The 24,098-nt window shown below is 36.2% G+C and overlaps 1 protein-coding gene across 1 annotated transcript in view; it reads right to left on the minus strand.

The window, feature by feature from the left end:
• Positions 1-3,192: 3,192 nt before the first annotated feature.
• LOC148942222 (monocyte to macrophage differentiation factor) overlaps positions 3,193-24,098 on the minus strand; it is an 86,327-nt gene continuing 65,421 nt past the window's right edge. The window contains exons 5-6 of the mRNA XM_089103540.1: positions 12,687-12,770; positions 3,193-10,391 (exon numbers count right to left, since the gene is read on the minus strand). Coding sequence (XP_088959666.1) covers positions 10,164-10,391; positions 12,687-12,770 — 312 coding nt within the window. The 3' untranslated portion in view covers positions 3,193-10,163. The remainder of the gene's footprint in view (positions 10,392-12,686; positions 12,771-24,098) is intronic.

Consider the following 24,098-nt stretch of genomic DNA (forward strand, 5'->3'; position numbering starts at 1 on the left):
TTAAACCTCTCATATACAAATGTTTGGTGCATTTTTTGCCAAGGAAAGATCATGGATGTGTGATCACTTTCCAGATATCAAAGAGGGCAAGGCATCAAAAATAGTTTAGGACAGGGGGGGGGGGGCTGGTTGGTTTTCCAGTCACTTTTGATAAAAAAAACAAAAAAAACAACAACTAGAACTCTTAATGTTTTCATCAAATGAGCATCCTCTGGATTTTCTACAACCACGAGGGAGAGGTTGGGGATAGGGAAGGGGCAGTCACCTTCCCCAACAACATAAATATTTTGAGGTTTAATGTTACTCTTTACTTTCAGAATGACAGCGTCGACCAAAAATGTTCCAGGAAATCTAGAGAGATTGTGTACCAATTTCTACCTCCACCCCCCCCCCCCCGCCCCTACCTCGAAACTAATTCTGTATTTATCCAAAATCTCAACGAGTTAGGATGTTTTGGTGTTAAAATGCACGCTTTGAGGCATCTGCCTTCCTGCCTAACTATTAAACCTTTTGACTAGTTTGAACAAAATGACAATTACAAAATTTGGACTATTGTTAAGGAGAGGGGGCACACAAAAAGGGCAAGAGGGGGCTGGTTGCCCTCCAGTCTCTCTTCAACTCCCCCTCTATAGACACTGAAAGTTTAAACCTAATGCAATAAATGGTTGCTTAGATATTGCTAATATTTCCTTTTCACAACCAGCAAGGACTAAGTGTATTTTGATAGTGTTTGGCTTCCCTCTCAATATCAAACAGTTCGTGGTAACGAACTGTAAGTAAGAAGCGACCCGGCTCAATGGTAACCGAAACTGCATATAGATACATCAAAAGAATCAGATTTTAATGCTGATTTCAAATATATAAGTTTCATCAAGTTTAGTCTTACCCATCAAAAGTTACGCGCCTGAGAAAATTTGGCTGATTTTAGAAACAAGGGGGACCCCCTAAAAGTTATAGAACCTGAAAATCCCACCATTATATTCAGCGTATAAGAGAACCCTACTGTAGAGGTTTCAAGCACCTATCTACAAAAATGTGGTATTTTTCATTTTTTGCCAGAAAAAAGATCACGGATGCGTGTTTATTTGTTTTTTTTTTCCAGGGATGATCGTATCGACCTAGTAGTCCTAGAATATCTTGGGAGGGCTCATTGGAACGGAAATCAAAAGTTCTAGTGCCCTTTTTAAGTGACAAAAAAAGGAGGGCAACTAGGTCCCCTCCCACGCTCATTTTTTCCTAAAGTCACTCGATCAAAATTTTGAGATAGCCATTTTGTTCAGCATGGTCGAAAATATGATAACTATGTCTTTTAGGATGAATTAATCCCCCGAAGTCCCCAGGGGGAGGGCTGAAAGTTAAGAACTTTACCCAATGTTAACATATAGTATTGGTTATTGGGAAGTACACAGACGTTTTCAGGTTTTTTTTTCTGGTAGTGGGGGGGGGGGGGGTGTGGGTCGGGAGTTATGTGGGAGGATCTTTCCATGAAGTAAGTTTTCATGGGGGAAGGGACATGGCTATGAAGGGGGCGCCAGATTTCCCAGCATTATTTAAAAAAAGATCAGAAATTATATATGAAAAAAAACAAGTTTTTCAACTGAAAGTAAGGAGCAACATCAAAACTTAAAACGACCGAAAACATTATGTATATGATTGGGTTCATCCCCTAGTCAATACCTCGCTCTTTAAGCCAAAGATTTTTTAGTACTTTCATAAGAGCTATAAAAGAGCAAGGTATTGACTATGGGGCGAACCCCCTAATATACGTATTAAAAATCTATGAATATAGAAATTCGTTACGTAAGTTAATTCGTAAGTTACGTATATTTATTACTAATAAAACGTTCGTAAATAAAATTAGCCATTTAACCAAATAAAAGTAAAATGAATATGTCAATTTTGTTTTAATTATTCATGACCGGTGAGCCAAAATCAAAACCTGCATTAATTCAAAAACGGTTCAAAAATTAAATAAAAACAACAATTTTTTTTTAACTGAAAGTAAGGAACGACGTTAAAACTTAAAACGAACAGAAATTATTCCGTATATGAAAGGAGCTGTCCCCTCCTCAACGCCTCGCTCTTTACGCTAAAAAATGACTTTCTCACAACTCTTGTTTTTTTTAAACAATAAAAAACTTTAGAGTAAAGAGCGAGGCGTGGAGGAGGGGACAGCCCCTTTCATATACGGAATAATTTCTGTTCGTTTCAAGTTTTAACGTCGTTCCTTACTTTCAGTTGAAAAAATTTATTTAATCTTAATAAAGAACCTTATATGTTAACAATGAGCTACGTACATAACTTACATGCTTTGCATCAGGGGCTGCGCGAGGGGGGGGGGGTATCAGCCCCGGAGGCATAGTTATTTAATGTTTTGACTAGTTTGAATAAAATGACTATCTGAAAAATTTGATCAGATGCATTTGGGTGAAAAGGGGCGTTGGAGGGGGGGGGGAGGATTTCCCTCCGATCACTTTTGAATCTTAAAAAGGCCACTGAAACCTTCGATTTCCAATTGAATGAGCCTTCTCTAAAGTGTATAGAACCCCCCTTCCCATAAAAACCTTATATCTTACCAACGGGCAACTTGCATAGCTTACATTCTTGCCTCCGGGGCTGGAAGGAGGGAGGGGTTGTCAAATCCAGAGACAAGGTTGTTTGACCTTTAGAATATTTTGAATAAAACGTTTATCTCAAAATTTGGATCAGGTAAATTTGGAGAAATGGTGTGGGTGGTAGCTTGTTGCCCTCCAATCATTGTTGACTCTTAAAAAGGTCACTAGAACTTTTATTTTTCAATCGAATGAGCCCCCTTCCGAAGTTTATATGACCAAACCTACCATATGAAGTGCCTTTGGAAAAAAAAATACTAATAATAGATGGAAATCTTATGGTTCTTTAGTATAGGCAGCACTGTGGTACTGCCTCTGACTTAAGCAGGTAAGTAGAACTTTCAATTTTCCTTCTAGTGAACATCCGAAGTTATCTAGGGGAAATACGAGGGGGGGATTTTCGAGGGGCAGACATGTAGACCTTTTTGAATACATCCTTTTTATTTCGGCAGCCAACTTAAAAGAGTTTTTAATGAGGGCTCTTTTTCTTTTAGAGGGAGAGGGGAAGCAAATTCTTGAAAAGAGCTGATAAATTGCTCTTTATTTATGAATGAGGTAAAGCAGGAATATCTAACGTGTGTAAAAGTGTAAATAAAAATAGAGATCCGTACAGATTTTTTTTTCAGACATTTGTTACACACATAAACATACAGAATAGATTTGAAAATAAATTCATGCCCAAAAACATGCTAAACCAAGACACAAATTGGAAGGAATATAAACAGTCATAATTTCGGAATACGACATCCAATTGTTGGTCCCCTACATTTTACGTTCTACTCTATTATAGCAAATATCCAGCATAAAGAATTTCTCATAACCAAATTATAGCAACGTACTTAATTGTCCTGAGTATTCAGATTGAAGACATTTTCGAAATGTAAAGAAAAAGAATGAATTATAAAAGAAAAACGACAATAATTATTAAAAGAACTTTTACGATCTGGAAAGCTTTTTTAAAAACACTTAAATACTTGCCCGGAGGATATAATTATTCAAATTTTAAATGCAAAAGAGGTATTTTTCAAAATCAAGCACGGCAACTACGTTCCACTGCTCTGCACCCTTAGGTGTTTTAAAAAGTAGTGATTACAAAAAATGATACATTCTTTGATTTTGCTAAAAGTGCATTAGCCAATCACGTTTTAAGTTGGCACAGTTAAAAGATATTTAGGTTACACAGTTCTTCTTAAACAGCGCTTTCTCACTCCCAAGAAAAAAAAAATTACTGGCACTGCTTACAATGTTGCGAATTAGCATAAAACGACCTTTACCAGTTGTTGCATACAATTAGGTTAAATGTACAACAAAAAAAAGAGGATATTTTAACTCAATTAAAGACATGTTAAGTTATAATACACTGCTAAATGCAAGTGTTTTACCAAGACCCCTGTGTGTTTCTTTCCATACCACAGGTAAATGCTTCTTAAGGTAGCAGAAGCATGTAAAACCGGTTATTAAACTGACGGATTATTACTACTGCTGCTATCATTCTTGATAGATACGTGGTGGTTGTTTCCTTGATCACGTATTACAAGGGTGTTCGGTATTAGAAGGGTTTTCGGTATTATTTGGTACTTATACAGGTAATAAATCTTCGGTAATAACCGGTTTTCGGTAATTTTCGGTATTATTTGCTACCTAAATTTGCAGATCCGACAAGATTTTTTGGTAGGTCATCGAAAAATATCAGACGCCGCTTTGAAGTTATAAGAAATAAAGCAACGACCAAATACAACGGACAATACCGATATCACCCTTCTAGCTGCAGAGCTGCGAAAAATATTGCTTAAAAGACTTTTGTATATTTACATAAATTTTAAACACTCGTGGTTTCTGCTCTTCAGCTTCTAGCAGCGTCGTAAGATTGAATTTTTGTATGTGTATTTTTTATGACGTTTTTCTATTTTATTGACGTGAGAAAAAGTGAAAGAAGGAATTAACATGTAATAAAAAGTAATAAGACTTATCAATTTAAACAAGGACGAATCATTAAGCTTAAATGCATACTAAAAACGGTTTGGGTCTCTATATAGTGGGAAACTGTAAGTAGTGAAGGCTGTTTTCCAACGCATATCTAAAATGCTGCTCAGTGATTCCTCAGAATTCATTAAAGCATTTCATACGAGATCACTAGCAACTCATTAAGCCTGTTATCGTATCATGTAGGCTACTATGTATTGTACGAAGGCTATGTATTTCAAACAAATTATTGGACTGAATTATTAGGAGGTAAAATCATATTAAGAACTTAGAATAAAATAATTTAGGTTTGTTTCGTTAAATTTAAGATTATATTTTAATGCCTGAAATAGTTCAAAGTCATGCTCATTTATGCTGTTTTGATATTATAACATTATACTGGTGAATGGAGTGACTTTTAAAATGGCAATCCTCGTGGAAAGACAATTTTTCCCACAAGCTTAATAGATTTGTTATTTTTTATTACAAAAGTTTAAAAGAAACATAACTACAACAACGTATTAGCATCTTACTATGGAAAGAACAGAAATGGTTTCAATAAGTGTTTAAGACAGAAGTATAAATTTTTCCCATGATTACACAAACAAAACCTGAAAGTTTATTTAAAAAAAAAAACACAGTAAAAATAAATTCAAAAGCCCAATTTTTTCTTAATTTTTCCAAAGAAAGAGAACATACATGAGTAGTGGGTTTAAAACAGTAAATTGACGTCTGAATCTAATTAAAAGTACGACCCTAACGATTCAAAATACAACTGACATGACCATTCCAAAATCTAGGACAGTCTATATACAACCAATAGAATAGAATTTTTCAATAAACATTTGGTTGAAAAACAGCGATGAGACCGGAGCCTCAATTTGGAACACAGCTAGTGGAAGCCTAGCACAAAAAATGTTGGCACAATCATAAGAGTAATTAAAAAAAATACTCAAAGATATTCCCGAAAGATTCAGGGAAAAAAAAAAACTAGCCCATCAACCTGGCATATCATTCGCATAGGGTCTCTAGTGAAAAAATTCTAAGCACTTTATAAAACGAATTGAACAAGAGAGTAAGAGAGCAATAAAGAAGAGACGGAACACAATGAGTAATAATGTCAAAAGTGAAATAACTAATTTGCTACAGATTTTGGAAGATTGTTACGGAAGTTAAATATTTACTGTTTAATCAGCACATTCGTAGTTATTAGAAAAATTATAAGTTGTAATGCAACGAACGGTACCAGTTCGTAGAACTAAATTTTTTTATTTATTCCATTAAATCATCTCACGGTCACAAAGGTGCGTCCAGAATTTTCCTAAATTTATCGTTGGACTTGCTTTGTAGTTTGTCATAGCGGTCAAAATTGCACACATTTTCACATCAAAGAACAAGTTAAAAACGACATAATAAATAAAAAAGCAAAACACATTTAACAAAATAAGACAGTAGAGATGATCCTTTTTTTTCGTATGAACTAATTATTCACAATGAATACTTAGAATATTATTTATGAAATTCCCTTGCTATTTCTTTTTTACATCCGTTGCCTATGCATTGCCGGCCGGGGAGGCATATTTCTAGGTACATGGAGGTGCATCAATAACGCAGAGTAAAATGTTGCTCTAAAGAAATTTCCGTACATATCATAGAAGCGAACATTTTCTGGAAACGTACTTAGCATGATCCAAGGGTTAAGGATGAACTGTTGGAGAGAGCGAAAAGAGGTTTTCGTTTTGAACAAATACACAGTGTTTTGACATCAACACAAATTCTAGGGCGAGACAGACGAGTTTTCATCATTAATTTTCCAAATGTCCGAACACAAATCCCATTTCAAAGTATTACTGACGTATCTTGGGCTCACATGAATATTTTTGTAGAACTGGACAAAATAGATCAAAGCCGATAAAAAAAATATAAATTATCAAGAAAGTATTATTACAAGACTTTTGGTTCATAATTTATGCAAATTAAGAGCCTGATGCTTTTCAAGAGGCAAATACGAAAAAGAATATTTTTGCGAAGAGATAAAAATTGTACTGCCAGCACAAAATGCACTTGTTTAGTATTCTCACTGGGAATGTCAATTTTGGCATTCTTGTTGAAAAAAAATGTGCCAGGTGCCAGCACAAAAAAAAAACGAGATGCCAACACAAAATGTTCATCTTATTTCTTGGTTCTTTTCGTTTTCATAATCTCCTGAGTCTCAGTTTAATCCCAATTTTTTTAACTACAAATCAGAACATCTTTTAATGGCACTGGTGAAGTCTCACAGAAGATCTGTGGCAGCACCGTCCATTATAAATTGGATGGCTTTACCACAGGGCTTATTGGAAAACCCTAGTATAGCAGAGTGGATTGATGCTCTGCTTGGCAGTACAGGGTCAAAAGTGAACTCCCGCTGCCGTAAGGTTGGGCGAAAGGCTTGCTATATGTCTCTGGAAAAAAGACCCTCTAACTGTAATGCCGACAATAAACTGTCAGTGCCATATGTGCCATCAATGGCTCTGGTGGATGTTTATCCTTTTGTATCATATTGAAAAAACTTCTGATTCCAAAAACATTTCTATTCAACATAGAAGGACGCTACATTCAAGCTGTGGATACATCTTTGTTTTTCACTGGGACAAGAACTAGAAAGGAGTAAAAAACAAGAGATAAAAAACTTTTTCGGCTGGCATTTTTAGGCTCCCAAAAAAGGCTGGTTGCAATGCTCTGCAGTGTGCATTTACCACAGGACTCGTTGGAAAATTGTGAGTTTAAACTATATCTTACTTAGACTTAGAAGAATATCACATTCATGCTATGGAAATTTCTTTTTTATAACTTGAATAAGAAGTAAAAGGAAATAAAAAAGCAGTTTAGGGACCAAAGTCATTTTCTTTATGTTCTAAACATACTATACACCACGTCAGCAATGGGAACTGAAGAAAAAGGCAGGATGTTCATCCCAAGGACGAACAAAAAATACATTTAAAGCGTAAAATACTTTCGTATCGAAAAAACACGACACAAAACCCCTAATCCCGACATGAATCCAGAAATGAATAAAAAAAATACATGGCACCTCTGCATAGCGGTAATACAGCATTCAAATAATTAAACAATTCATTATCTATCATTAATTAACGAACACGATTTTTTAAATATAAAACATACACTATATAACACATATTCAATATCTATATGAATAAATAATAATAAATAAGAAACGAAATGAACAAGTAAATTGAAATTGAAAAAAGAGCTTCAATAAAACTTAAAAAAATGATTTGATTTCGGAAAAAAGGAAAATACGACTTATGGGACTTATATATAGACATCTTTATTTCCAGTGAAAGGACTATTACTGATTAAAGAAACAGAAGAACCCAAAATCGTTTTTAAATAACATAAAAGCCTAAGAATTCAGTGCTAAGTCCCATCGTTGCAAGAACTCGTGTTTAAAATTATTAGAAATATAGCACGATTTTTAGTCCAATTTTTGTTCCAGGATTTACGTATATTATACAGACTTCTCATATTGTCATGCTGTATGAAAAAAATGATTTGGCAAATACTGTTCTTATCACCCTCTTTAACTTTTTTTTTTTATTTTGGCTATATCCCACGGAATCCCCAAAAATTTCAAGTATTTTCACTGTCTTCTCCTAAGGACTTATTTTACGCAAAAAAACAATCGTTGGTGACGACACTATTTCTCCTAGATTTATCGGGTTCCATTCATATGTATGAGATGGATGAGACATGTACACAGAGGAACTAGGCACAAAAGAGGGGGAGGGTCTGTTCCCCGTCCCACTAAATTTTAGGATATTTAAGATATAGCTTAAAAATTTCAAGATTTTTATGCAATTATGCCGATCTTACTTTTTTTAAGGCCCCACCGTACTCCCTCCCAAAAAAAAACTATGAGTACATGCCTAGCTTGATGAGGTGACAAATTTTTTAACCAATTCCTCGGTGACCAAGAGTAAATCCAGAGAAATAAATAAATCAGTCACTTATGCTATTTGTATCCCAATAATATCTGAATTCGAAGCCATAAAACTGCAAGAGAATTACCTACTTATAACAGCATGAAAATGGTTTAAAAAAATCCATATTTTAAGCACAGGGCGCATTTCATAATTTCAACTAAGACACCAAATATTCCGGGAAGCAGACACAGACACAAGGAAAAATTCAAGATAGAATTGGAACCTACGTAAATAAATAATACGATTCATAATCGAATCAGCCAAATTATAAATTCTTTTCAAACAACGTAAAATTGCATACAAGGCCATATCCAGGGAGGGTAGGGGGTTGGCCCTATATTTATGGAAAGAATTCCATAACCATAGGCGGAAAAAGTCTATTTTCCACGTCAATTCTTCCCAAGACGGTCGACAAAACAAGTCATATTTGGCAGTTAATTTTGTTATGGTTCAATGTTAATGGTATTCAAGATGTTTCTTCCAAAAACTTAAATGGCAATATTTAAAACTTGGCTCGCTTGGGTTTGACAAGGGTCCAGCAGCGATATAAATCATAATATAGAGGTATAAATCCGCTTATTTTTGATTTAAAAAGGTAAATAGCAATATTTAAAGTTTGTAATTTGGCTTATTGGGATTTAGACTAGGTTTCAACAGCGATACAAAACTTAACCTAATGTGATTTTTACCCACTTATTTTTAACACAAAGACATAAATAGCAACATTCAAATTTCTAATTTGGCTGATGGGGATTTAGACAAAGATCCATGGCGATACAAAACTTAATCGAAAGTGATTTTTATTAACTTGTTTCTGACGCAAAAAACATAAATGGCAACCTTCAAAATTTCTAATTTGGCTCACCGAGATTTATACAAGAACCCAGTGACTTAAAGCTCCATATAGAATAATTTTTATCCACTTATTTTTGACATAAAATGAGGTAGAAAAAGATCTTATCAGAAAATACAGCTAAGTAAGATATAAAATTCGACGGCAAGATAAAAGCATACTCGAGGATAGGGAAGTAGGGAAAATCCCCTATATTCCCAATATACATCCAATCGACCCACCCCCCCCCCAAAAAAAAATAAATATTTTAACGTTAAACAGCACTTTGCTGGAGTTTCAATCCAACTTTAGACGATCCTCAATAAATGTCCAGGCTGTCTGCACTGTCAACAAGGACATTTAACCCCAAGAGACTTTAGAGGAGCCAATCCAAAAATCTCGAATTGATTTTCCATAAAGTTTCTTTCTATGAAACGTTCGTAAGTCAAAACAGTTAAAACTCCTTATTTCTTTTTAATACTTGAGTGATAAAGCACATGATTGCCACATCAAGTACACCTGCAAGACACAGTCAAAATATGGATGAATACACCACGCAGGCTAAACAAGGGCCGGAAATGATTGGTTTTATTATTCAGAGTATTTATTCAAGTTATTTTTTTTCCAGTTGTCACTTAAAATTCCACCCCCACCCTCCCTATTAAAAGGAATATCCAGATTGTGCATCTACTTTATACTAAATTCAGATTATAAAGATCTTCGTCTATATCCGTGTTTATCTAACACAAATAATAAAGCTAAGTGTGAGGGTTATTGACCCTGTAAGTCAACTATACACCCTATTGGTCGTTCCGTAAAAATGTTATGCCCAATCAAATAAGAAAAGACGGCGTAGTAATGAGTGGCAGCGCCAAGAGCAACAAATATGTGCCAGATAGCGTGAGCACATGGTATTCTGCCATCTGATTTGAAAAAGAATATGCCAACACAGTAAAATGAGCCACCTAGTGCACTCTCTTCCAGCCCAATGATGTCGCCCTGCACAAAGATAAATAAACAATAACACAGAAATAATAAGTAAGGGAAAAAAATAACAGGATAGATATGGCAACAGGGTTGTTACAAGCGGTTAGGTCACACAGAGAAAAAATTAACCTCGGTGGCCCACACAAAAAAGGTTATATCATCTGCCAAATGACAAATGCAATCATTTTTTTTTATAAAATCTTAGCCATGGTACCCTCCCCACCAAGGTACCTCAAGCAGCTTGCACACTTCCCCTTGAACAGCTCTGTGAGGTACGAAAAAAAAAATCTACAAGGGTCGGTAAAAGCATAACAAAGGAGAAAATGGAAAAGTGTCGTCCCATACTTCCGTGTTAAAAACGTCTTTTACTTCCATTGATTTTAATACGTATTTTCTTAGGCCTATTTTATTATTCTTTTAGCTTACATAAGAAACTGATGCCAAGTAACTCGTCTTTTTTTTCTCAAGCTGAGAGGCTATATATATATATATATATATATATATATATATATATATATATATATATATATATATATATATATATATATATATATATATATATATATATATATATATATATATATATATATATATATATATATATATATATATATATATATATATATATATATATATTATATATATATATACATAAAAGAAAAAGAAAAAAAAAGAATTTGCGTGAGTTACACTGTTATGACCTAATGACTCTAGTATGACGTAAACCCAAACAATGAGCCAACAACCGGCTCTGGAAAAAATGAATAATCAGTTATAATTACACTAGCCGAACAGAAAAAAATTCCTCATTTGCAAACCATTTCTGCAAACCATAGCTATGGATTAAGGGCCGTATCCAGGTTTGTTCTCCTTCAGGGGGGGGGGGAGGGGGTACAAAAAAAAACAACAAAAAAACACATCAAAATTGGTTTATACTAATTTTTGTGAGGTTTTTACGAGTTGGACAAACTTTTCGGGAGGGAGGGGGGGGGGGGTAATACATAATGCATCGGAAAATATACAACTTGAGCTATATATTTGCACATTAGGAGGGGGTTGGGGGTAAAGTAAAAAAAAAAACTTCATACAAAATATGTTAACCATGATTATTGTGCATAATGTAAAGTAAGAATTGTTTTCATAACATGTTTCTTTAATGTCCAGTTACTTATCACGGATTCTACCAATTTAAATGTTGTGATGAATGTCAAGGCTATTAGGACATCAAGTATGGATTTGAAGATCACAAGGGCGTTCACTGACCAATTTTTTTCTTTTACAACATTTATTTCAAGGGGATATCATTGTGATATAAAAAAGTAAAGAGTAAATGGGGGGCTTTGACATTAAGATATTATAAAAACGAGTTAGTAGTTAAACACTTAAAACAAGTATTAAGTAATTATAAAAACAAGTAAATCGAGTTTTAGTATCATCGTCAACACCCATTTCACAAAGTCTTTTTCTTGATCTGACACTCAGCTACAGAGCTTTCATTGACTGTGCCTACACAAATAAATGAAGAACAAAAGTTTTCCTTTGCTATATCAATAGATAACAAGCTCTTCAAATTTGTTCTTAAGGTTTGTTACAACAGAGAGAAGAAAAATATTTATGTCATGCGAGTCATGTTTTTCTCTAACTAATCTTAAAAAAGACCTCGCAGACTTCATCAATATTACAACATTTTGTCTCTCTCTGCCTACATACGATGCCAATGCCATACTGAAAAAAAAATATCGAAATTCAAATGGATTTAAGTCTCTTTTGAGCTAAGAGAAATGTAGATACATTTTGTCTAATGAATAAGATCATTCCCGAGTTTCGAACCTAGTTTCTTTTTTCTTTTACAACTGTCAAATTTTCGTTATCTTCTAATAGCATATTAAAACTTATAATTACGATCTATACTTAAAAAGCCCAGACCCAAAAATAAAATTCATCGCAACTAAACATTTTCGGAAGCATGTTATCAAGAATAACTTAACTCTGTCGCAGGATCTTAAACCAGCCTTAAAGATAATGCACAAAATATCCTTCTTCTCATATCTGCACCTGAAAGGGGGTTCTACCCCCCCCCCCAGAGATTGACAAAAGGGACCGTCGGAAAAAGTTAAAGATAGTGGCATATGTATGCATTTTTCTTTGATTCCAACTCCCCACCCATTTAAAAAAATACTCGGACCACTTTCCTAACCCCTAACCAAGTGTCATACATGAAAGCAATTATGGTTTTAAAATGAGTTTTTGAACAATAATATTAGATAATTACCCCCCCCCCCCCCAAAAAAAAACAAAAAAACTTACCCTGTTTATGAAAGGAAGCGAGGGAAGAAATCCCATCATTATGTAAAACACAATTTCCAAAGATTTGTATCGTTCATGGAAGAGCTGTAAATAGAACAAATTGGATACTCAAGATGTAACAAAAGTAAACTGAAAAAATTACAATAAACCTTCAATTTACAAATACCACGAAGAAATTGCACTCTGAACAACAAATTAAATAAAAAACAAGTTTTTTAAAAACTAAAGTAAAGAGCGACATTGAAACACAAAATCAACAGAAACTATGCCATATATGATGGTGGCTGCCCCCTTTTACATTTTACGCTTTAAAAATACTTATTATCCAGGTTGCAGCGGTAGCTAGCAACCTAGTAAGAGACGATCACGTCCAATGTTAAGAAATATGAAAACCCATAACTCCTAAAAAAAGAGTCAGATCAAAACAAAAAGTACAGCATTAGAACTGCCTTGTCCAAAACCCCTAAATAGGAAACTTTCTGTTCCTTGGCCTGAACAGCAAGGGAAATATATTGGCTTGAAAATCAAGAAAAGTGGCAGCTACTACAGCATTCTGCCTAACCGGCGTTGTTTTTTTCTTTTTTTCTTCCACAGATAGCTTAGCACTGGAACATCGTAGAGAGTTGTTCAATAGCTCATTTTAAAGGAAATTCATGAGGTTAAAAACTTTTTGTAATTAAAACAAATTATTTTTAAAATAGAATCAATTTTTTTACGAAAAACTGAGTATTTCATGATAAAGATTGATCAATGACGTCATAATCGTATTACAGTAAAGTACAAACTTCCTGCAAATAGTAACTAAAATAAGATTATATTTTCTGTTTAAGATTGATCAGTGATGCCATAATCGTACTGCAGTAAAGAACAAACTTCCAGCCCATAGTAACTAAAATAAGATTATAATTTCATGTTAAATATTGATCAATGATGTCATAATCATAGGTTGTAGCTAGGTTATCTCTTACTATTCCAATTAAGAAAAAGCCATAGGCTTTTTCCTGTTTGTAATACAATAAGAATTTCAGTAAAGGGACGACAATAATAATCCCCAATGACAGAAATGACGACAGCAGCAATGAAAATGATGATGACGGTGATGACCTCAGGCTCAGGAAAAGTCTAGGGGTCATATGGCTCAGTGTTCTTTCATGATAGTAGACGAGATGAGGTTAGTTTGATGAGAGCCGGTAAGTTATCAGTAACTCTTTTGATGAGAGTAGGTTTGCGAAGTGGCTAATAATTCTTATATGCTACTGGATAAGGTTAAACTCTCAATCAAGTGTATATTTATTGTGATATCAATAAAGGAAGTAGTTCTTGGTTTTGAATTCTTCGTGTACTCTTTAAAGTTATATAATTCTTTATACGAAAACTCTCTATTTTGCTTTATAATTTTTTTGAAAGAATATGAAAGATAGGGTTTTACGTGTACTATATGCGATAGAATCGTACCTTAAATATGACGCTAGCTCACAAACAGACAAGAAGAGAAAGAAAGGGAGCGAGAGAGAGAGAGGGCAGGAGGGGGGTAATTCTAAACGAAAATTCCAAGCATTAGAGAGAATTTGGCCCTAGCTCACAAACAAAGAAGAAAAAGAGACAAAGAGAGCAAGGGGGGGGGGGGAAGCAGGGGTAGATTCTACTACAAAATTCCGACAATCAGAAACAAAAAGTAAAACACTATAGTAAAGAACGAACTCAAGTCCATAGTAATTATTATTGTATAAAGGATCAGTCAAGTTATCCATAGGCAGTATCTCTTCAAGACAGGAATTACGGCCTTTAATTTGTACTGCATATCCTCTTTGCAATTTACACTGGTTGCATACTCTACACTTTTCATCCGGGTTGCAGCGGTAGCTAGCAACCTAGTAAGAGACGATCCCGTCCAATGTTAAGAAATATAAAAACCCATAACTCCTAAAGAAAAAAAAAGTCAGATCAAAACAAAATGTACACCATTACAACCGTCATGTCTGAAACCCCTGTATAGTAAACTTTCTGTTATTTGGCTTGAACAGCAAGGGAAATATATTGGCTTGAAAATCAAGAAAATAGGCGGCTACTACAACATTCTGCCTAAACGGCATATTTTTTTCTTTTCCACAAATAGCTTGGCACTGGAACATCTTAGAGAGTTGTTCAATGGCTCATTTTAAAGAAAATTAATTGGGTTAAAAATCTTTGGTAACTAAAATAGATTATTTCTAAAAGAGAATACATTTTTCCAATTAAAAACTGCATTTTTGATGTCTTTTCATACTGCAGTCTTTTCAAAGATATTTGATTTTTGTATTATAATAAAGAACGAACTCTAGCCTATACTAACTGGATCCGGGTTGCAGCGGAAGCTTGCAACCAAGTAAGAGACGACCACATCCCATAATAAGAACAAAACAGAACTATCCAATAAATAAAGGTCATTTCATTCGAGTTGGCTCTTCTCAGCTCCGACAAAACAGGCCGAATTACATTTTCTAGCTGTATTGTCGAAATGAGGTGGGATGAGCTGACTGCACTTGATTTGAATGGGGGCTAGTCAGACAGGTTTGGGTTAAACGTTGAGTGAGTTGAATGAGGATTGCGTCAAACGAGAGTTAAATTGCACGGAATTTGAGTTGAATGGGTGTACAAATAGATGGGGGAGGGGGAGTTACATGGAGGTTGATTTGAATGAGGGCTGATCTTAGTGGTGTTTAATTGCACGGATTTTTAGTTCAGTGAGGATTTACTTGTATTAGGGATCAGTTGAATTGAATGGGAAATGAATTTTACGAGGGTTCAGTTAAACAAGGGTTGAGTTGGATGAGGGTTCAGTTGAAGAGGGTCGAGGTGTAATGGGGAATTCTGTTATATGATGGTTCAGTTACACGAAGGTTCAATTGCAAGGGGGCTCAGTTAAACCTGGGGTCAGATGCACGAGGGTCCAGTTACATGGGATCCAGTTATACAAGGTTTCAGTTGCAACGAGACTCCATTATAGTACTGCAATGACGTAAAACATTGTACGAAAGGTGTTATATTCAGACAATATTTTTTATTAGCATAAAATATGTCCAGAGAATGACGTATGAAAAGATACCAAGTTAATGGCTTATAAGCTAGTTTCAGGTGAATACACATAAAATTTTAAATAAATTTTTAATATTACGGAAGGGGGCATCAGGATTTTGGAAAGGGCAAGGTGGGGCTTGGCCCGAATTTGGCTGGGAACTAGTAGTCTAATATATCCCCCTTTTTAAATAACGACACTAGAATAGACGAAGCCCAAGACAGAGGCCGTTCTGTACTATTTAATATACCAGAAAATGTCCCTTATATAGCAGGCAGCAGCCACACCCGTCCCCACTTTTAAAGTGCGGCTGGTATACCATCTATACCTAGACCAGACCTGCCTCTCATTTCTTTCATTGTCTCCCAAATTAATTTACCTGGCAACCAAATCATAATCACATTCTTTCATTGGCCTAGCTACTATATCACTTACTACAGATACCAGATCTACACTCAAACTAGTTTCTCCTTGGTCCCTAATCACTTCTTTTTCTCTTTCCTCTAAATATGTAGGCCAAGAATCTACTGCTGGTATAGATTTCTTTACTATACGCCAAAACGTCCTAATATCCCCTTCTCTACGTTCTTTCTTTAGTTGTTCTCCTTTCCTAATTTTGTGCTCTTTTTTATTGATATTCAACATTTTCTTATGCTTTTTCTGAATCAATTCAAATTCAATGGCCATCGTGCTTGAGCAGTCGTTCTTAAAGACTTTGGATAAAAAGTCAAACTATAGCCTCAAGAGCAGTCCAAATTAAGAAAAGTCAAACTCTTAGGATTTCAACGTGGGCGTTAAGAGTGGAGGGCTGAGGAGGGGCAGCCACCTTCGTATACGGTGTAATTAAAATTGTGAAATGGTTGAATTATAAAGACAGTCTAGATTTTATAGACCTTGGAAAAGTGATTGGAGTGAAACTGGGCTGAAAGATGTCGAAAAAAATCAGCAGTCCCTAAGAAGCTCATAGAGTCTGAAATGTGCAGAAAAATGAATGACCAAAATACGGCAGTAGACTTCGACAAAAATGGCAATCCCGAGAAAATCATCATTATGTCAATCTTTAATAAGAAAGTCAAAAACCTAGTAGACGGGCAACTCCTAGCAAGATCAATATCCAACGGCATTTCAAAAATAATTGTGACGTAGCTAAAATACGAAGAAAGTCTAGATTCCATAGACTTTGGGAAAATGATTGGAGTGAAACTGGGCTGGAAAATGTCAATACAAAATCAGCAATCCCCGAGGAGCTTATAATACCCGAAATATGCAGAAAAAGGAATGACCAAAATATGGCGGAAGACTTCCAAAAAATAGCCAATTTTGGGAAAATAATCATCCCCGCAATTTTTAAAAAGGAAGGCAACAACCTGGTAGACGGACAACATCTAGCGTGATCATTTTCCGACAGTGTTTCAAACATGATTCTGACCGCAGAAATACAAAGAAAGTCTAGATATCATAGACCTTGGAAAAATGATTGGAGAGAAGCTGGACCGGAAAATGTCAATAAAAATAGCAGTCTTTGAGGAGCTTATAACGCCTGAAATGTGCAGAAAAATAAACGACTAAAATACGGGGGAAGACTTCGAAAAAATGTTTTGTCAATCCTGGGAAAATCATCATTTCGACAATTATAAAGAAGGATGGCAACAACCTGGTAGATAGGCAACTCTTGGCAAGATCAACTCCAGGCAAGATTATATCCCACAGTGTTTCAAAAATAATTGTGACATAGCTAAAATACGAAGAAAGTCTAGATTTCATAAACACCGGAAAAAATGATTGGAGTTAAACTTGGCTGGAAAATGTAAAAAAAAACACAAAAAAACAACAGTCCCTGAGGAGCTTATATTACCTAAAATGTGCAGAAAAAGGATTGACCAAAATAGGGCAGAAGACTTCGAAAAAAATTGCCAATACTGGGACAATAATCATCCGGGCAATAATTAAGAAGGAACGCAACAATCTGGTAGACGGGCAAATCCTGGAAAGATTATATCTCACAGTGTTTCAAAAATAATTGTGACATAGTTAAAACACGAAGAAAGTCTAGGTTTAATAAACCTTGGAAAAATAATTGGAGTGAAACTGGGCTGAAACAAGTCAGTAAAAAATCAGCAGTCCCTGAGGAGCTTCGCAGTGTTTCAAATATAGTTGTGACATAGCTGAAATACGAAGAAGTCTAGATTTCATAGACCTTGGAAATATTATTGAAGTGAAACTGGGCTGGAATATGTCAATAAAAAACCAACAGTCTCTAAGGAGCTTCGCAGTGTTTCTAAGAGCTTTGTGACATAGCTGAAATACGAAGAAGGTCCAGATTTTATAGACTTTGGAAAAATAATTGGACAAAACTGGGCTGGAACATGTCAATAAAAAAACCCGCAATCCCTGAGGAGCTTCGCAGTGTTTCTAAGAGAATTGTGACATAGCTGAAATAAGAAAAAAGTCTAGATTTCGTAGACCTTGGAAAAATGATTGGAGTGAAACTTGGCTGGAAAATGTCAATAAGAAATTAGCAGTCCCTGAGGAGCTTATAATGCCTAAAATGTAGAGAAAAAGGAATAACCAAAATACGGCAGAATACTTCGGAAAAAAAGACGCCAATCCTGAGAAAATCCTCATCTCGGTAAATATAAAAAAGGAAAGCAACAACCTGGTAGATGGGCAACTCCTTGTAATATCAATATCCAGCAGTGCTTCAAAGATAACTGTGACATAGCTAAAATACGTAGAAAGTCTAGATTTCATATACCTTGGAAAAAAGATTGGAGTGAAACTGGGCTGGAACATGTCAATAAAAAACCAGCCGTCCCCGAGGAACTTCACAATGTTTCTAAAAGAATTGTGAAATAGCTGAAATACGAAGAAAGTCTAGATTTCATAGACCTTTGAAAAATGATTGGAGTGAAACTGTGCTGGAAAATGTCAATACAAAATCAGCAGTCCCTGCCCAGCTTATAACGCCTGAAAGAAAAGGGAATGACAAAAATATGGCAGAAAACTTCGAAATTTTTTGTTGCCAATCCAGGGAAAATCATCATTCTGGTAATTTTTTAAGAAGGAAAGCAACAACATGGTAGATGGGCAGCTCCTGGCAAGATCAATATCCCAAAGTGTTTTAAAACTAAATGTGACATAGCTGAAATACAAAGAAAGTCCAGGTTGCAAAGACCTTGGAAAAATAATTGGAGCGAAACTGGGATGGAACATGTCAATAAAAAAAACCAGCAGTCCACGAGGAGCTTCGCAGAGTTTCAAAGATAATTTTGACACAGCTGAAATACGAAGAAAGTCTAGATTACAGACCTTGGAAAAATAACTGGAGTGAAACTGGGCTGGAACATATCAATAAAAAAAACCAGCAGTCCCTGAGGATCTTCGCAGTGTTTCTAACAGAATTGTGACATAGCTAAAATCCGAAAAAAGTCTAGATTTCGTAGACCTTGGAAAAATGATTGGAGTGAAACTTGGCTGGAAAATGTCAATAGGAAATTAGAAGTCCCTGAGGAGCTTATAACGCCTGAAATGTACAGAAAAAGAACTCACCAAAATACGGCAGAAGACTTCGAAAAAAAATTGCAATCCTCGGAGAATCACCATCCCGGTAATTTTTGAGAAGGAAGGCAACAACCCGGCAACAAACTTAGCAGTGATAATAAACTTAGGGACGAACGCTGGAGCTAAGATCTAATCAACTCTTAGAACAAATTACAAATACGAGAAAGAAAAACTCAAGTATGCACTGCACTGGAAGTACGTGACATGTATTTGTTTTTAAACTCCCAAGTACTGAACAAACATAAGCAATATGAGCATCGTTGCACCAAGCCGAAATTGGTGAAAAAAAAATTAACCCAAATAATTATCATTGAATTAAAAATATACAGTAGATAATTATATCAACTAGTCTATATATGAAAAGAAACAGTAAAACAATTAAACGACACTTTCGTCCGCTGGTCTTGAATTAAGATCACTCTCAATAAATGATTAATTTACTCCGATATACATAAATGTCAGAAACAAGGAAATTATTCAATCACGGAGACTTTACTTCTTTACTTAAAACAATATGTTTAAAAGAATGGATAATTAACAAACAGTTAAATTATTAGTACTATACGCAATATATTATCAGAGAAAAATTGACACCAAGATTGAGAATAACCAGAGTCACTTAAATTGGACTCGTACGAAAAGAGACTAAATCATTAATCATTTAAAAATTGCAACAGTTACACTAAGCGCGAAAACAAACACTTAAAAAAAAACACAACAAGTACAACTTAACTACTGTGCCAGAACCGACGACCAAGGATGGTTCAACTTTGTCAAACAGGAATTACAAGCCCGAATTTGCTTTCCACAGCTACAATGGGGTCAGCAATGCTGAATTTTGTAACTATATAAGAGTTGCGGGTCCAAGGGGGGAAACGTAAAAGATATTTTGCGAATCGGAACAAGACTGGACAAATGTTTGACTTGTTCGATTTTGCGAGCATTTTCCAAAACGGTGATATGTACAGACAATGTGGTAGAGCGACAGAGTTAAAAAGTTTTGAAAGAAGACGGCGGTTGAAGCGTAACTTATTCGTTACCAAAAAAAAGCATATGATAACCCAATTCTACGTTCAATTTGAGCAATTAATAGTTGTCGCATGTGTATTATTGACGAACCAACAGGAAGACCGAGGTAGGTGATATGATCTACTGGCTTAATCCTACTATTTCTGAGAGGAATATCCCAAGGCGGCGCTTGCTTCCAGTTGAAGAATGCAACTTCAGACTTTTCAGAATTGAACTGAAGACCTGATTTTGCATAATCAGATTGTAGCGTTGCGAAAATCTCGCTAATGCGCTGGATAGTGCGGCTAAAATTCAGAATATCGTCTGCATAACATACGAGAGATAAATTAAGACCAGCACAGATGAGAGATGTTGGAAAAGCTGTCTGTGCATCAAGAACTCCATTATTGAAGAGTGAAGGCGAAGAAACAGCACCTTGACGGTACTTTTTTCGACGTTGACAAAAATATCAGGGGTTGGTGCATAGACTTGAGTTTTATAATGGGTCGGGTTTTATAATCGGGTTTTATAATGGGTGAAGTATTAGACAAACTTTAAGAAGAGAATACATGTCTCGAAGGCTCTGATATATGAAGGGCTCACTACACGTTTGGCTACAAGGAGTAGCACGGCAGCGTGAATGAGAGAATCGAAAGCTTTACGAACATCGTGCCCAGCTAACATGAGAATTTCTACCTGAAGCATCAGCATCGACCGATGCGTTCAAGACAACCGACAAAGCCTGGGCGCAACCAAGACGTGGCTGGAATCCAAATTGGTAAGGTGGAACACAGCATTTTGCGTTCAGATGATCAATGAACAGAGGTTCGAAAAGCTTAAAGAAGGTAGTAGCCACAGTTATAGGGCGGAAAGACGAGCACTGGGTGGTATCTTTCTTTGGAATTGGAGTGAGATCCCCAATCGAGAAAGAAGAAGGTACAATTCCTTGGGTAACAATCATCTGCATCAAAAGAGCAATATGGTTTACCAGCAGCTCACTTCCATGCAGAATGCAAAGAGTGCTCACTTTATCGATGCCAGAAGATTTCTTACGTTTTAGGCGTTGGATTGCTCGCAGTACAGAATCAGCCGAGACAACAAAATTGCCGGTTAGACAACTAGACCGAAATTTATCAAGCTTATCTTCATATTCGGACTGTAGGGTGACATTTGGCGGGGGAATTCAGCAGAGAAGTATGAATTCCACTCGAAATCAGGAACAACTTGAGCAGATAGTCGGTTGCTAGGAGGATATCTGGATACCTTTCTCCAGAAGGAAGGTTCGGACAGAGAAGCTTGCTGGGACGTCTCTTAAACTATCTGGCTCATGTGGATAAATAATTCTCTTGCAAAATTTCTTTTGGTAGAAAGACGAATGTCAGAAACCCAGCCAGAGCGAGGACAATCACACTTTAGCCACAAATGGTAACAAAATTGAAATTTTCTCAAAACTTCAACTAGGCTCAAATTACTGGACCAATGCTTCGTGACACCCCAACGCATACGTTTGAGAGGTATAGCGACTTTTCTGCGCATCGCAGGGCATGACAAATTTTTTCAAGATATTTAGCAAACCCCGTATTTCATTTGCATCAGCTTGCGGATTTCTCATGAGCAGCTGGAACGGAACATGAATTTTATGAAGGACAGAATTAAGAACTGTTGCGAAAAGATCACCTTGGATGTTTTTCTAATCCCTGTAAAATTAGGTGTGAGGCTGATGTGGTTGTGGGGTGGGAGTAGACTGAGCAGAAGGACAAGAAATAGATGCAGATATTGGAAGGTGGTCTGATAGTTGGAAGTCAGTAACGACTTGAACTGGTGACGCTTGGAGATTTGCAGAAGAAACTGCATGGTCAATGTTCGACACGTGACTTGAATGGTGGGTGCAAGTGTAATCGACATCCTTCGGCGAGATCCTAAGCCATTCGTCAAAAATACCAGACAAAATACAAGTACGTAAAAACGAGGCGTCAGTTAAATTAGACCCTAGTTTGTCACATACGGAAGTAAATAAAAATTCCGATCGGTCATTGCGGTAATCTGTCGGGAGATAGAAGTTTACAATAACATACTCTTCTACACGGACAGCAGGAAAAAAATCACATGAATCAAAAATACTCGACCGGCACGAGGTCCTAAGAAGCATCGCAATACCACCCGAGGGGCGGCCACTGGAAGCAGATCGTTTAGCGGGCACCGAGTAGCTAGCAAATTTATTATTGATTTTAAGAAGGCCTAAATTATGACTCGTAAAAAAATTTCTTTCATGCACAATACGTCACAATTTGAAAGCAAACCTTTTATCGCAGGAAGTTTGAGTAAAAGTCCACCATTAATATTCCACGAAAGTACAGCTTGTGCAGTAGTAGACACATCCATATCGCGCCGTGGACTTTGCTAGTTGACTGTTGTTATTGGGACACTTTACACTGTAATAAGTATGGCCGGCAACTTTACATTCCAGACAGAAATTTTTTTTCCGAACACGGAGAGGCAATGTTAGAGGTGTGATCACATGATCCACAGCGAGAGCAGAGGACCCGATTGGAGCACTGCGAGGCCAGGTGCCCAGTTTTATGACACGAGAAACAATGCTTTGGGAGATATGCAAATGCTTGTGCAGAAATCTTATCGTAGCCAACTTTCACAGACACTTTGAAGAACTGATCCAGGCTTTGCTTCGACTCAAAGTCGACCGTGAACGCTCAGGACTTTCCGCACTGTGAAACTTTCACGTACGAGAGACTTGACTGGATTCTCATCATAATCGGTCAGTGCGCCTTTCAGGACGCCTATAAACAGCGGAGATTTCACACTCACCAAGATACCTGAGGTACTGTTTTTAGCATTCTCGGCAATTTTATTCGCTGCACGCTTTCACTTAACAACAAGTTTCCATTCTGAAGCCAGTTCAGTTATTTCACCTGAGGCCTCAGGGCAAAGTTTATCGACAAAGTTCTTGCGAGCACTAGGTGAGGTCAGGTTTGCAGGACAGTTCTTTAGTACAACGGCAAACGTAGGAGCTGGCAAAGGGTTAGTTGCTAGGTTGGTTTCGATTCTAGCTGGCCAAACAGGGCCCAAATTCGTCGAATTCTCTAAAAAGCCGTCAATTTATAGAGAAAGTTCATTAACTTTCGAGACTAAAGTAGCCGAAACTGCCTCCCCGGCTAAGGCAAATATAATTAAATATAGTTGTTCATTTCTTGTCAAAGTGCATGGAAACTGCGACTGGATCTATAAACGTCGAATCTTTTGGGGTTATTTTTAACATATCAGGTTCGTTCTTATGGACGGTCCGTAAGTAGTCAATAAATTCAGGAGAGTACGACTCAGCACATAAAACTGTCAGGAATAAAGTCGGTGGACCCATTTGCTCAATCATTGATTTTATTTTATAAAACAGAGATTGAAAATACTCTTAAGATCCGCTGGCTTTTGACTGACCAGAAAAAAGTCACTTCCGCCTCTCCATCTCAAGAACGAAGTATGTCTATAAATAGACGAGCGTTTTAATTTGGTTTCACAGTGCGCAACATATGACTATCACTATTACAAATGTAGCAACTGTTTGTCAAGATGAAACTTAGTGTCATCTAAGAAGTCTTGATTTAATGTATTCTGTATTCGTCTCCTCGCTAGCTGCGGAGAAGGAAAAAAAGAAGATGATTCTGATACAAAATTTCATGGTTGCAGCCACTTTCCTTGTTTTTCAATCCAATGGGTTTTCCTCCAATGAAAAGTTTTCGGCCAAGGCGGTTCCAATGGTATAGTTTATGTTTTGATGT

This window comes from Artemia sp. Qi Xiang Cuo, chromosome 17 (assembly GCF_049724085.1).
Source record: "Artemia sp. Qi Xiang Cuo chromosome 17, ASM4972408v1, whole genome shotgun sequence".
Lineage (NCBI taxonomy): Eukaryota > Metazoa > Arthropoda > Branchiopoda > Anostraca > Artemiidae > Artemia > Artemia sp. Qi Xiang Cuo.